The sequence below is a fragment of the Trematosphaeria pertusa genome, assembly GCF_010094035.1.
Source record: "Trematosphaeria pertusa strain CBS 122368 unplaced genomic scaffold BU26scaffold_4, whole genome shotgun sequence".
Classification (NCBI taxonomy): domain Eukaryota; kingdom Fungi; phylum Ascomycota; class Dothideomycetes; order Pleosporales; family Trematosphaeriaceae; genus Trematosphaeria; species Trematosphaeria pertusa.
In genome coordinates this window covers 1,949,064-1,960,507 of record NW_022987215.1, presented here as the reverse complement: position 1 = coordinate 1,960,507, position 11,444 = coordinate 1,949,064, and the positions used below count along the sequence as shown (strand labels likewise).

The window sequence follows — 11,444 nt, the reverse complement described above, 5'->3', positions numbered from 1 at the left end:
CTTGTCTTTCGTTCTTTCCTGTCCATAGGCAGATCTGACTCCTCGCCTCCCCTTGCTCTTCCGAAATATCCGACTCCGATGTGAAGGCAGCTCCGATTCGAAGGCAACGATCAGGCTCACGACGTGCATCAGCACTTTCATTTCTAGGGGCATACTGACATCCAATGGATCATCACCAACGCCGAATGCCCTGCATCTAAGCCGGCCCTAGTTTGTTTGGGTCTAGCGCGTTCTTCAGCTTCACCCATGCCACGCTTTCAGTAGCGCTCATTGGCCGTCCCCAAAATGTCGCTTTCCCCATCGCACATCTCCCGCACTCGCAGACGTCTAGCCCTCCTTCGAACATCTGTAGCACTTTTCAGCACGCTCCGTCGAGGTGGTTTGTGCTTCTGGGCACCTCCTTTCTGGCAATCTTGTGTTTCACCTGTCCGGCTTGTTTCTCTGGAGTAAGCCATTTAGCGCAGTCTGTGGCTGGACCCTTCAACGGCGCTGCACTCGCAAGTGGATGGCTGCGTTGCCCGGCATGCATGCAGCTTGACACGCATGGTATCTGTGCGCATGGTATCTGTGCGTTGAGACGGGCGTAAACACAGACCTTTGATAGTTGGAGTGATGGTCGGTGAATGATGCATAAGACATGCAGCCCAGTTCTTGGTTTGATCACATCTTTTTCGCTTTTTTCCTTGGGTATAGACAAAAGGGCTTTCTGGTTTGTTTATATTCTGTTTTAGCCGCATACACATCTTCTTCCTTTCGTACGGTTTTCTGTTCTCCACCAAGAGCCCCGCATCTTCGATCCCCTCCGATGCGCGCTACATCCCCATTGGTCTTCTCCCTCGCCGCCGCCCTCCCACTCACCCAACCGAGCAAAGCCACCACCACAACAACAACAACAACAACAACAACAACAACAGCATGCCTGCCACCCTCAAACCTCGCATGCACCGAAGCCGCCTTCGGATCCTGCTGCGATCCACCTCTCAATAGCACCACCGCAGTCACATCGGTAAGGCCAGCCGCAGTCGCCTCTGCATGCACATCCAACGCCCTCCAAAACCCCTCCTTCGAATCCGGCATCCTCGACCCATGGACCTGCTACGCCCTGGGCTCCTGGGCATCCCGCGACGTCGTCTCCAGCCCGTCATCCGCGCATTCGGGATCCCACCTCTTCCAGGGCCTGAGCAACAGCACGAACGCGTCTTCCATCACGCTCTCGCAGATGGGCATCAACGTCGCGGCTGGCACCATCGTTGAATGCGGGGCTTGGGTGTATGCGAGCGGGGATATGGGCGCGGAGGGGAGCACAACGTTTGAGGTTTTCCTCGATGCGGTGAGTTGCGGGAGCGTGGAGGTCAAGAGTGGGAATGGAGGAGGGATGGGCGAATGGAAGATGCTGGGGAAGAGCGTCGAGGTTGGGGACGACCAGGGCATGGGGCATATGCTTGCCGTGGTGGTGGTAGCGAATGCGGGGGGTGTGATGGGCGCTGGCGTTGAGGTCGGCGTTGATGATGTGTGGGTTGGGGAGTGCTGAGCGGGTGGGGGATATCTGATGCGGAAGATCGAGTAGGATCCAGGGATGACAGTGTCGGTGGGGTTAAACTGGACACGTTCGAGTCTACGTTCGCCTCTAGCAGTGGAGAAGTTTTAGCAAAATGAAGGATGCTTTTAATGTTTAATAAGATGGATTGCATGCAGTCTTCAGTCTACCATACCTTTGACTCGGGCGTGTATGTTTGATCTTCGGCAGCGGACTAGATTCCCTATGCCATTTGAACCACTTCAAAGCAGTACTCTTGAGATCGTTACTAGTCCACTTTTGCTGGCAGCTTGTATCATCGCATCGCCGTTGGGCTGGGCGTAGCCGAGGAATATACGTGTGTAGGGCTTCTTTGCTTGATTCTACTGTATGCGTTACAGTGGCGAGCGAATTAAGTGAGTGCGTGGCTGGTCGATGGAAGTGCGAACGACCGTCCCTGGCGCTAGCGACGAGACGCGATTTAGGAGAATAGCGGTTGCCTCGTTGAGAAATGTCGAGGAGTATATGGCTTGAGCCGAGCCTATCATAACAGGCTTATCTTGGTAAAAGGCCTTGGTTGGTGTGAGATGGAAGCGATAGTGTTGTGTATGGCTCTATCTAGCTATCTTCGTCCGCGGTAGGTGGATTCGTTAATGTCCGACACGACTGATCAGGTGATGGAAAATGGCGCCGCTTCGTGTTGCCGCGAGGATACCAGGGGAAGATACGAGTGGCAAGCGCGAGCAGCGCGGTGAAGGGAGCATCGAGTCTGCCCCCCGGGTGGTGGCAAAGCGGCTGCAATTGTCTAGACGGCGTTCTCGGTGGCAAGCAAGACAGATAGCAGTTGAACATTTGAATCGGAGGGGATGGGTGGCGTCGGGACCGGATGGACGTCCTACCATGTGGAAGACACGTCGCGTGCTTTCTACCCCACGGCGTAGTCCCGGAGTCCAGAACCCAGCTCCATAAGTTGCACAAAGACGGGAAAGCTGTGGAAGGGAACAAGAACACCGCACGACATGCGACAGCAAACTGCGTGGGACATTTCCATAGTCGTCGAATAAGGAAACTATCGACATCCGATTCGCCACATCCCGTGACGTGCCCCAGCTTGGGTTTCTCCTCGCGGCATAAATATCACGAGAAAGCCGTCATCTAGTAAATCCCAGAGTTCCGTTATCGAAGCACTTTCGAAAAAACAGAAGCACGCGCCGCCAACGCCGCCCTCCGCATTATAAGCCTTGTGTGTATCGTGAAGAGAAGGAAGGTATATGAGATGAGTACGGTGTCGCTGCTGAAGCGCGGGTAACCGGTCGATCGATCGTTCGTTCGTAAAGGTCCTCGTCATGCCATCGTATCGTGTTCGCTGTCGTCCCTCTGTCCTCACAGGGCTGCGATCTTGGAGTCGCCCTTCGGCTGTTTCCGCCGGTCACCACTCGTGTCGCCGTCGACGATGAGGCGCTGGATGGGTCCTAGCGGCGCGCCGTTGCTGAACAGCAGCACCTGCTTGCGGATGACTTCCCACTGGTTTCCACGCACCACACTGCCCGCCGCCGTATGCCGAAGTGACGACGCCGATTCCTTGCGCTCTAGGTCCGTAGCCGCCAGGTCGAGCACAGCTTCCAGCCCCAACTGTGCAGCGCCGACAGACTCCTTCGCATCTCCTGGTATGCCTATGTCGTCTAGCGGCCGGGTGATGACCTCCTCGGGCAGCACGTCCTCCAAGTAGTCGACAATGGCTGTGTTGCGCGCGCCCGGCCCGCAGATGAAAATCTCGTCGACTTTGTGGTCTGGCCCGAAGAGGCCGGTAATCAGCCTGCGGTACTGGCGCGCCATGTTCTCCGCCGTTATGCGCGTGACGGTGGCGATGATGTCGAAGTCGGACATGCCTAGGAAGAGGCACTCGTCGATCAGGCCCTGCGCCTCGTGGTGGCCGAACATTTCGGTCGCGATGTGTAGCGGCGGTGCGCGATTGGTGTAGTCGTGCGTCTCGAGGAAACGGTCAACGACACCCATGTTGACGGTTCCGCGCGCGCCGTAGCTCCCTTCGAGGTCGTGTTCCAGCTGGTTCGACGTCGCATAGCGTACCGCGTAGTCGATGAACATTGTGCCCGGCCCGCAGTCGAGGCTGACAGCGGTGTTGGAGGCGGCGGAGTTGGAAGGAGGCACGATGCTGATGCTCACCGCGTCGTTGACGGTTAGGCAGACGCGGAACTTGGTCGGGTGCTGCAGGAGGAGCATGTCTAGGGAAGCCCCGGGCCCCGGGCCGCGTGTGTTGGCGGATTGTCCTGTCGTTCGATGGGTCGTCACCGTCGTAATGCCTGTTTCTTCCGCGATATGAGTACCCCAAGTTTGTAAGGCCGAGTTTGTATCTGTGGCTTCGGGGCCGGATGGAAGATGCGTTGTAAAAGGAGGAACTATGGCGGCATGCGCGCCTATGAGGTGGATGGAAGCCGGGGCGATGTTGTGGGTCCTGCAAAAGAGGTTGACGGCCGTTGAAAACATCTGACCAAGCATGTTGTGAACCCGGAGAATGGCCTGGGGATTTGCAGGATGTTTGTAGGCCGTGTTGAGGATGGGGAGACGGGCTTGAAGGGGAACGGCAAGCTCTTCGTACTAACACTGACGTTAGCAGATGCCGCTGGCGATCCAGCTACGGAGACATACGTGCAGGAGTGCCATCCGGAGTGGTTCCTCGCGGCTCGTCTGGTAGTAGCGCAGAAGAGCACACCTAACCTCACCTAGCGCAAGCCCAGAGGAAATCCCCAACACAGTGAGGTCTACTGTGCCCCTGACACAATTCCTCTTTTGTCTGGGCTGGCTCTCCATGTCTTCGAAAGTACCCACTGGCGAGTCGTTTCGGGTCCGGGTTCGATGCGCGATAGTGGTCGTCTGTGCCATGCTCTAGACTGCTGCGAAAGCCGGGCTAGGGAGACTCTCAGGCGGACGAGAAAGGCTTCAGATATTGTAAAGACGCTCGGATGGCCGTTTCCCTACATAGCCTCGCAATTGGAGGCCGAAGCCCACGGGTGGAACGACCATGCGTAGGCGCAGGTCGTCGTTTCGGCGCACTGCTTCGTCACGAAATCAACGGATCGACCATCACGTGGGGCTCCTGTATAGCGCCCAAATCTCGACACGAATTCCCTCTTTTGGAATATCGCGCCACATGACAGGGGTGTCGTCGTGGTAGAATAAAGCTTGCTCGACCCCAGCTTCGCAAGAGAAGTAGTAAGCAATCTTTTGCCCATGTGGGCTTTCGAACGACTCCACGATCATCTCGGCCAAATGTGAACGGAAAGGGATGTTAGGAGGAGGGAGAGAGGGAAACAGTCCCGGCCAATCAGGACGCATTTCGAGCAATGGGACACACGAAGTAACCGGCGTTACGACTCTCCATCACAGCCGCAGGCGGCCAAGGCACTGCGGACGGCCGCATTGCACAGGGGATAGATGCCAACTTATCGGTGCGAGCGCTTTGGGCAAGGTACACGAATCCTGACGAGGAAAAGAGTAATGCGGGAGCAGGCTTCGTTGCAGACGGCTTCAAAAGCCGAAGGCCGACACGAGTGAAAGAACGCACTTCGCCATGGTCGAGGACAGGCAGCGGCTTATGCGGCCGAGACAGAGCGTAGCTCAACATCCGATCGGCGACTATTTTCGGACAAGAGTATCCCAATAATGAGAAAATCGATTATTCCTTTCGCTCACGCTACCGAGCGCGACCAGTCAGGCACTTGGGAAATAGGTGGGGATGAATTCTGAAGAGTGGGAGCCTTACCCGCATCCGAACTTAGAAAAACGCGGGTATTAGCGAGGCTGCGGAAGCTACTTGCGAAGAGATATCCTGTCGGAATGCGCGAATAACATCGTGTCAAGATCACGCAGCGCTCTCGTCAATCTTACACTGGAACTGGATCTGCACCAAAACTTGAAATGTAGCTTTTTGGTGAGAAGAGTCCTTGGCGCATCAATGCACAAAGAAACGGGAACTTTGGCCGGTCGGTGGAATAAGCCGAGCTGTACTCAACCTCGTGGAACTCGAACCGAATTGCGCAACTTGAGCTTTTGCTGGGCCTTGGAGCGAGAATAACGGAAGGGTATATGAATGTCGACACCGAGAAACGTATGAAATCTAATGCTGGGGCTTTTTGAAACCGTCCAATCCCCGAGGGGCCTTATCACTGCTCTCATCTATCCACCTCCATCGAGCATGTGCGCCGCGTTGGGCGCGCCGGCGAAAGAGAGCTCGGCCTGGGAACGTGTCGCCACCCGGGCCGATTTAGGAGGGCGGGGGCGGCGTCGAATTCCGACAATCCTGATCACTCCACTCGCTCTGGAAGAAGTCGCCGGAACCGGGACCCGCTTGGTGAAAGAAGCAGCATGCGTCAGCAACGCCATCGAACGATGCTGGAATGCATAGTCCAAGGGCCCGCCTATTCTAGCGCCCATTCCCTCTTCAGCGCGTTGATGATCCACATAGTGGGCCATTTCTGGTCCCTCTCGAGCCGCGCAAGGAGCGCGATAATCTCGTTTCGCTCTTCCACGACCGTCAAGAGTGGGCCCCATATGAATATGGTGTGGCAGAGCGTGATGAGGCAAGGGACGGTTGTTGGAGAACTCGTGCAGGAACCACATATTGCTCGAGCGTGCTCCAAGATCTGCTTCTATTGCTGTCAACACTACAACGACCCTTGGGGCGGGGGCGAACGTACGTCCGTTTCCGAGAGCTTGCTACCCACTCTGCGCATCGCAAACTTTGGCCCCGGTTTGTAAGTGAGCAAGAGAATGCAGGCGAAGTGGAAGAAGCCATACGCGACGACTGCTACCGTGAGAAGTGGGTCATTCGAAGGGAATAAGGAGGCATACTATGCCAGTCGGCCGTAAACCACATTTCGGGGAATACGCTCTTGTCGCTGGGTTTCCCGGACCAGATGGGGTTGAAGCTCGGCGGCCGGTCCTCCTCCCAACGTTGGACGGCGTCCCAGAGCGTCTGCCATTTCTGGGTTCGGGACAGAAGCTCGCGCGGCTCATGGCCGTCGAAGCAGAAGTTTACTACGCAGGCACAATGCCACGTCATTTGGTTTGCCCATGCTGTCTCCAGTCGCAGCATGGCCAGCGGGTGCGAGTCGTGCATGGAAGCAGGGCTCGGGTCCAACTGCAAGGAAAAGTCGATGTTGGGCGGCTGCTGGTTGATGGTCGCATTGTACAGACATTGCCGGACGTAGACCCAGAAGGCGGCCTCGCGCAGCGTTGGTGCTGATGGGTCTACGGTCCGCGTCTGGGAGGCGCGGAGAATGGCAGAGCTCCCCGCCAGATGCTGCTCGTTGTCCGACCCGGAGATGGATGGCACATTGAGCTGCTCGAAGAAGCGCAGGATGACAATGGCGCAGAGCAGATCGTCGTCGTGGGTCGCTGTGTCCAGGTTCAGCCGTTCGATGAGCAGGGCGATGCAGCGCTGGTACGCCTCATCGGCGGTGGCGCTGTCCTCGCAGTGCCGCGCGGCAAAACAGACGATGGAGTGCAGCAGGATCGGGCAGAACTTGACCTGCACTGGGACGCGCAGGGTAAATTGGCGCGCCGGGTCGGTGCCGTCCAGCCAGCGGCCCAGGTGCTCTGCGTAGTGGTGCACGAGCTTGGCCTCACGGCGGGTGATGTGGAGGGGCTCCCTGACGGGCAGTGCGGCAGAAAACTGGGCGGGGATGGAGACGCCGTCACAAGTAGGGTTCGCCGAAGGGGAGCCCAGAAAGGGCGATGCCGACGACTGCTGCAGGCCCGCCGTGGCGGCCCCAGGAGGGTTGAGACTCGTCTCTGTGGTCTGGCCGGCCCGGCTGTTTCTCCGGCGATGCGGCGGTACAGACCAAGACCCTTCTGACTGCGCCACATCGTCCTCATCGTCCTCCTCGACGTCCATAGCGTCGCCATCTTGAGCAGGCCCGCCAGGCGTTGTCTCTGTGCTCGCGGATCCCGCTGCGGACCGGTATCCTCTGAACCGGGAGTGTGCAGACTCCCACTGGCAGGCGCGGCTCTTCTTGGCGCACTGCCCGCACAGAGGGTGCACTTCATCACCTGTCCGACATTAACTAGGGCGGGACAGCGGGCTTGGGGGCTACGTACACTTGACGCGACGGTTCCGGCACGTCAGACTACGGTGGACTGTCAGCGCGATGATCTCCATTAGAGTGGTACGTCGGTGGAGAACTCACCATCCGCTTTTCGAGCGATATTTCCCCATGTCCTCGGGGCCCCCAACTCGTTAGTACGGTTTTGAATGCTACCTCCGCGTATCGAGGCGCTGTCTGTTATTCATAGCAGCGTTTTTGCCGTGCAGGGTAAAGGGTGGTGTCGGGGCGCACACCGGGCGTGACAGCGTGTGTCGTCACTGTTAAATATTAGTGCTGGAAGGAGAAGATCGCATCGAGAGAGTTAAAGTTCGCCTAAGGAACTTCTCTCCGAGCCTCATGCTTATTAACAGCACCGCGCCAGCGGACGACTTCCCACGAGGCGCTCTCCGGCATTACTTCCCGCACTGCACCAGATGCCCTCACTGCCCATGTAACGCCCGTATCGCCGTCCATGGTGTTTCTCGGCTCTTGCCGCTTGCCGATCCAGCATTGTTAGGGCTTGCGGCGCTTCTGGGGCAGTTGACCGAGCGCGGCTGCTTTGGGAGCAGAGCAGCGCAGGCAGAGCCGGGGCAGAAGGGATTCAAGGGAAGTCTATCTAGATAAGCCTATCTAGATAAGTCGATCTAGGTAAAGTCGAGGGTGTCGGGGCCAGCTCAAAGAAGTGGCACGAAGCACATGTTTTCAAGTATCGAATATCCTCTTTGGGTATATTTGGGCCTTCGCCTCATCCCGAGTTCTCGGACTGTTTCGCCTCAGCCCTACTGCGTCATCGGCTTCCAGAGCCGAACCACGCTCGGCTTCCATCCCCGCAACGAAGGGCTGTCCACATCCAATAAGTGTCTCCTGACAGCTGTGGGTGCGCACGATGCCAAGTGGGTGGAACTGGGACACTGCGATGTCTTGTCGGATAGCAGCTCCGGTTGGTTGTAAAATTCTCCGATACTACAGGGTTCTCCGCCACAGGCTCGGCTCTAGCCGGACTCGTTTCGAGAAACGCATGCTAACAGATACAAAGGGTCATGCGCGATGGAGATGGGACACTTATGTAATCCTTGGCTGCCTCATCAGAATCGCTCCGCCATCTAACTAAAGCCAGAAAATCGCATAAATTGCTGCAATAATCAATATTTCTAGCCTGCGGAAGATGGCAGAGCGATACAGAGTTATCTTGTAAAGATATTACCGCTGTAGTGTAGCGTACAGTCCATCACCGTATCGGCCGTATGTCCCATATCCATCGCGCATGACCCTTTGTAGCTTATCGCAATTATAGAAACTATAAACTACTAAGTTTTATATACCGCTAACTTTATTATAATACTTTAAGATAGTGCGACCTGCCTCTTAAATTCCGCCGTCAGCCTGCAGACATCGTGTAACATACGGGCACAGCTTAGCCTTAACAGCAAGCTACACCGTACTTGCTAACTCTGCTTCCGATCCGGATCTACCATCTCACAGGTTCTCCTTCGAAACACTCATCCACATCCCTTCACAGCTTGAATACCTGACCCCTTCCCCATCCTTTACTTCGACGTCTAAGTACACCTTCCTCCCTTTGATGTCATTGAGGCTTGCCGTCACTAACACGATCTGAGGCGTCGCTAACGGCTTTAGGAACCGCACATTCATGCCCGCAGTGAACATCGCAACCCCGTGCATGTTCAGTACGTTCGATGGTATCTTCTCTTTGTGTATTGCTTCGACTTCGGTGTAGAAGCGATGGTTAATATAGATGAGAGAGCCCATCGCTTCATCGATCAACGTGGATATGAGCCCGCCGTGTGCGGTCCCGTTGTAGCCATTCGTTCCAGGACGGAGGTCGAGCATTAATGTTGAGGAGTGAATCAGGAGACGGAGACCGGATGAGGTTGGAGAGGGCGAAATGGTAGTGGGGGAGAATGGGTCTTGGTAGAAACCGATTGCATGGGGAATTAAGTCGTTGTTTCTGAGATTGACGCGGAAGAATTGGTCTTTGGTTGGGAGAGCGCCATTGGCGTCCGGTTCGAGGCGGCACGTGGGCGTGTATAGAACAATGCCGGGCGTTTCGAGAAGCGCCGCGCACCAAGGAACTGATTGGAAGTAGTCCATTGTCGAGGATCCGTAGTTTGTTCTAGGTGTCTCTTGTTGAGTTACACAAGCTCCGTCCCTCGAGGACACAAGAAGGTATTAGGCATTATGTTAACATACCTTCATTATCGGAGCCGAAGATTTGGCATACACGCAAACACAAAGTACCGAGGGCCCGCGGTTGTCAGCACCATGATGGATTGATCAGTATTCACGGCTTTTGCCGAGGCTCGCGACGCTCTGCCGCGGAGGTCATTCTACGACAAAGGCCCATATACGTTTAGATCCGGTCCCGACCAGTTTTACAGGCCAGGCACGGCTTCGGAAGCCTACGAACGCAATCTACATTCGTGTTCTTACCATGTGCTTTCCTATAGATAAACTAGGCTAAGGGTGTCTACTCGAATACATACAATACGCCTACACTGTTACTTAACTAATCCTAACGATATTTCTTATCAACTAGTTTATGACACTTCCTAAATTACCCTTCCACGTGCTCTCGTCAAGCACTCCTGGGCTGCGTCTACGATACGGTTTTGCTTTTGCCGCATTTGATCCTCCTACACTTGACGGGAAACGGCTCTCCTCGCAATTTCTATCGCGATGTCCCTCAGCGCTTTCATATATCTCTCTATAACGCGCCTTGGCGTCGTGCGGTATTTTCAAGGTTGTTACGCAGGTGTACAGTGGCGGCCGTCGCGGCGGCACGCTGCCCCCATCGCCCACGAACTTTGTTCCGGATTCACTATTTTTGTAACACTGAAGTGCTTTCCAGCCATCCTCGAATCGCCGAGTTTGGTAGGATATAAAGAACGGAACAGTATGTCATAGTCCTTCCTGTCCCAGTAATCCAGTCGAAAATCGTATTTTGCATCGGCTGCAGGTGGGTAGTGTAGCTCAGATTTTTGGTTTAGATCGTTTTCATACCTTTGATGTTCCTTGACATCCGAAGGGATAGAGGGAAGGGGTTCAGTTGGCGGTAGGCCAGGACAAACAGGCACATCTGGGGTGCTCATGTGGAGTCTGATACCAGCTGACAATGGTCAACGCGGAAGCACACCGGGTGGGGATCTGCCTCGATATGTTTCTTAATGAGATTGACGCAGCAAAGTGAAATAAAGCTGGGAAGCGATTGCGACTGAAGTATAGTCTCTGTCGAGTCACTGCTGGGTGCGTGGAGCAAGACCAAGTCGCCCTGTTTCATAGGTGGCAATAAATTCGATCTCAAACAGGAAGTTTCCTAAGGGCAGACATAAGCGATATCAAACTGCTCGAGTGTGTAATTTACCAGCTTGTTTCATCTGGGATAACGTCAGAGCAGGAACAGCGAACAGTGGCCCAATCAAATTTCGACCGACTACCGAGGCAAGGTCGGTCGCGTCACTGAAAGCGAACAATGGAACACGATTTCATTGGGTCGAAACCGCAAGGTTGGTGCCATAGAGTAAAGACTGACTTCGCACGTTCAACCTGTAAAATTTCTGCCTTGGTGATTAGCTGTGATTTGATTGGTTCATTGCTCCCGATCGGGCCCATTATTGGCACATGTGAGAATGGATCCCGAACATCCAATCGGTTTGTCCCGAACGAAATTCAGCCGTCGCGATACCGGGAAACGTGGTGCAATCCATGTGGAGGCTTTCCCAATCTCCGTTTCGTGAATTCAGAAACCCGCCGACTCGGTAACAGCGTGTATATAACTCGGGCTATCTGAACCCTATTCTCTTTTG

At 55.2% G+C, this 11,444-nt stretch overlaps 4 protein-coding genes across 4 annotated transcripts; 1 reads left to right on the top strand and 3 right to left on the bottom strand.

The window, feature by feature from the left end:
- Nucleotides 1-805: 805 nt before the first annotated feature.
- BU26DRAFT_562125 (uncharacterized protein) lies at nt 806-1,531 on the top strand (the record flags this gene model as incomplete). Its single annotated transcript, XM_033832995.1, has 1 exon — nt 806-1,531. One exon carries the CDS (start codon nt 806-808, stop codon nt 1,529-1,531), a length of 726 nt encoding a protein of 241 aa, XP_033687383.1.
- Nucleotides 1,532-2,519: 988 nt separating this feature from the next.
- On the bottom strand, nt 2,520-4,139 carry BU26DRAFT_517020 (uncharacterized protein). Its single transcript, XM_033828469.1, has one exon. The coding sequence runs from the start codon at nt 3,755-3,757 to the stop codon at nt 2,900-2,902; it is 858 nt and encodes a 285-aa protein (XP_033687382.1). The 5' UTR covers nt 3,758-4,139; the 3' UTR covers nt 2,520-2,899.
- Nucleotides 4,140-6,198: 2,059 nt separating this feature from the next.
- BU26DRAFT_422757 (uncharacterized protein) lies at nt 6,199-7,550 on the bottom strand (the record flags this gene model as incomplete). The annotated part of the gene is made up of 2 exons (XM_033823480.1): nt 6,199-6,338; nt 6,386-7,550. Coding segments are annotated over 2 exons (1,305 nt in total), but the record flags the coding sequence as incomplete, so codon positions are not given.
- A 1,384-nt stretch (nt 7,551-8,934) lies between these two features.
- Nucleotides 8,935-9,804, bottom strand: BU26DRAFT_517015 (uncharacterized protein). Its single transcript, XM_033828468.1, has one exon. It carries the CDS (start codon nt 9,730-9,732, stop codon nt 9,097-9,099), a length of 636 nt encoding a protein of 211 aa, XP_033687380.1. The 5' UTR covers nt 9,733-9,804; the 3' UTR covers nt 8,935-9,096.
- Nucleotides 9,805-11,444: the final 1,640 nt, after the last annotated feature.

What these genes read in the sequence shown, in the direction of transcription:
- BU26DRAFT_517020 (XM_033828469.1), bottom strand. Translation starts at nt 3,757, where the DNA reads ATGCTCCTCCTGCAGCACCCGACCAAGTTCCGCGTCTGCCTAACCGTC.
- BU26DRAFT_517015 (XM_033828468.1), bottom strand. Translation starts at nt 9,732, where the DNA reads ATGGACTACTTCCAATCAGTTCCTTGGTGCGCGGCGCTTCTCGAAACG.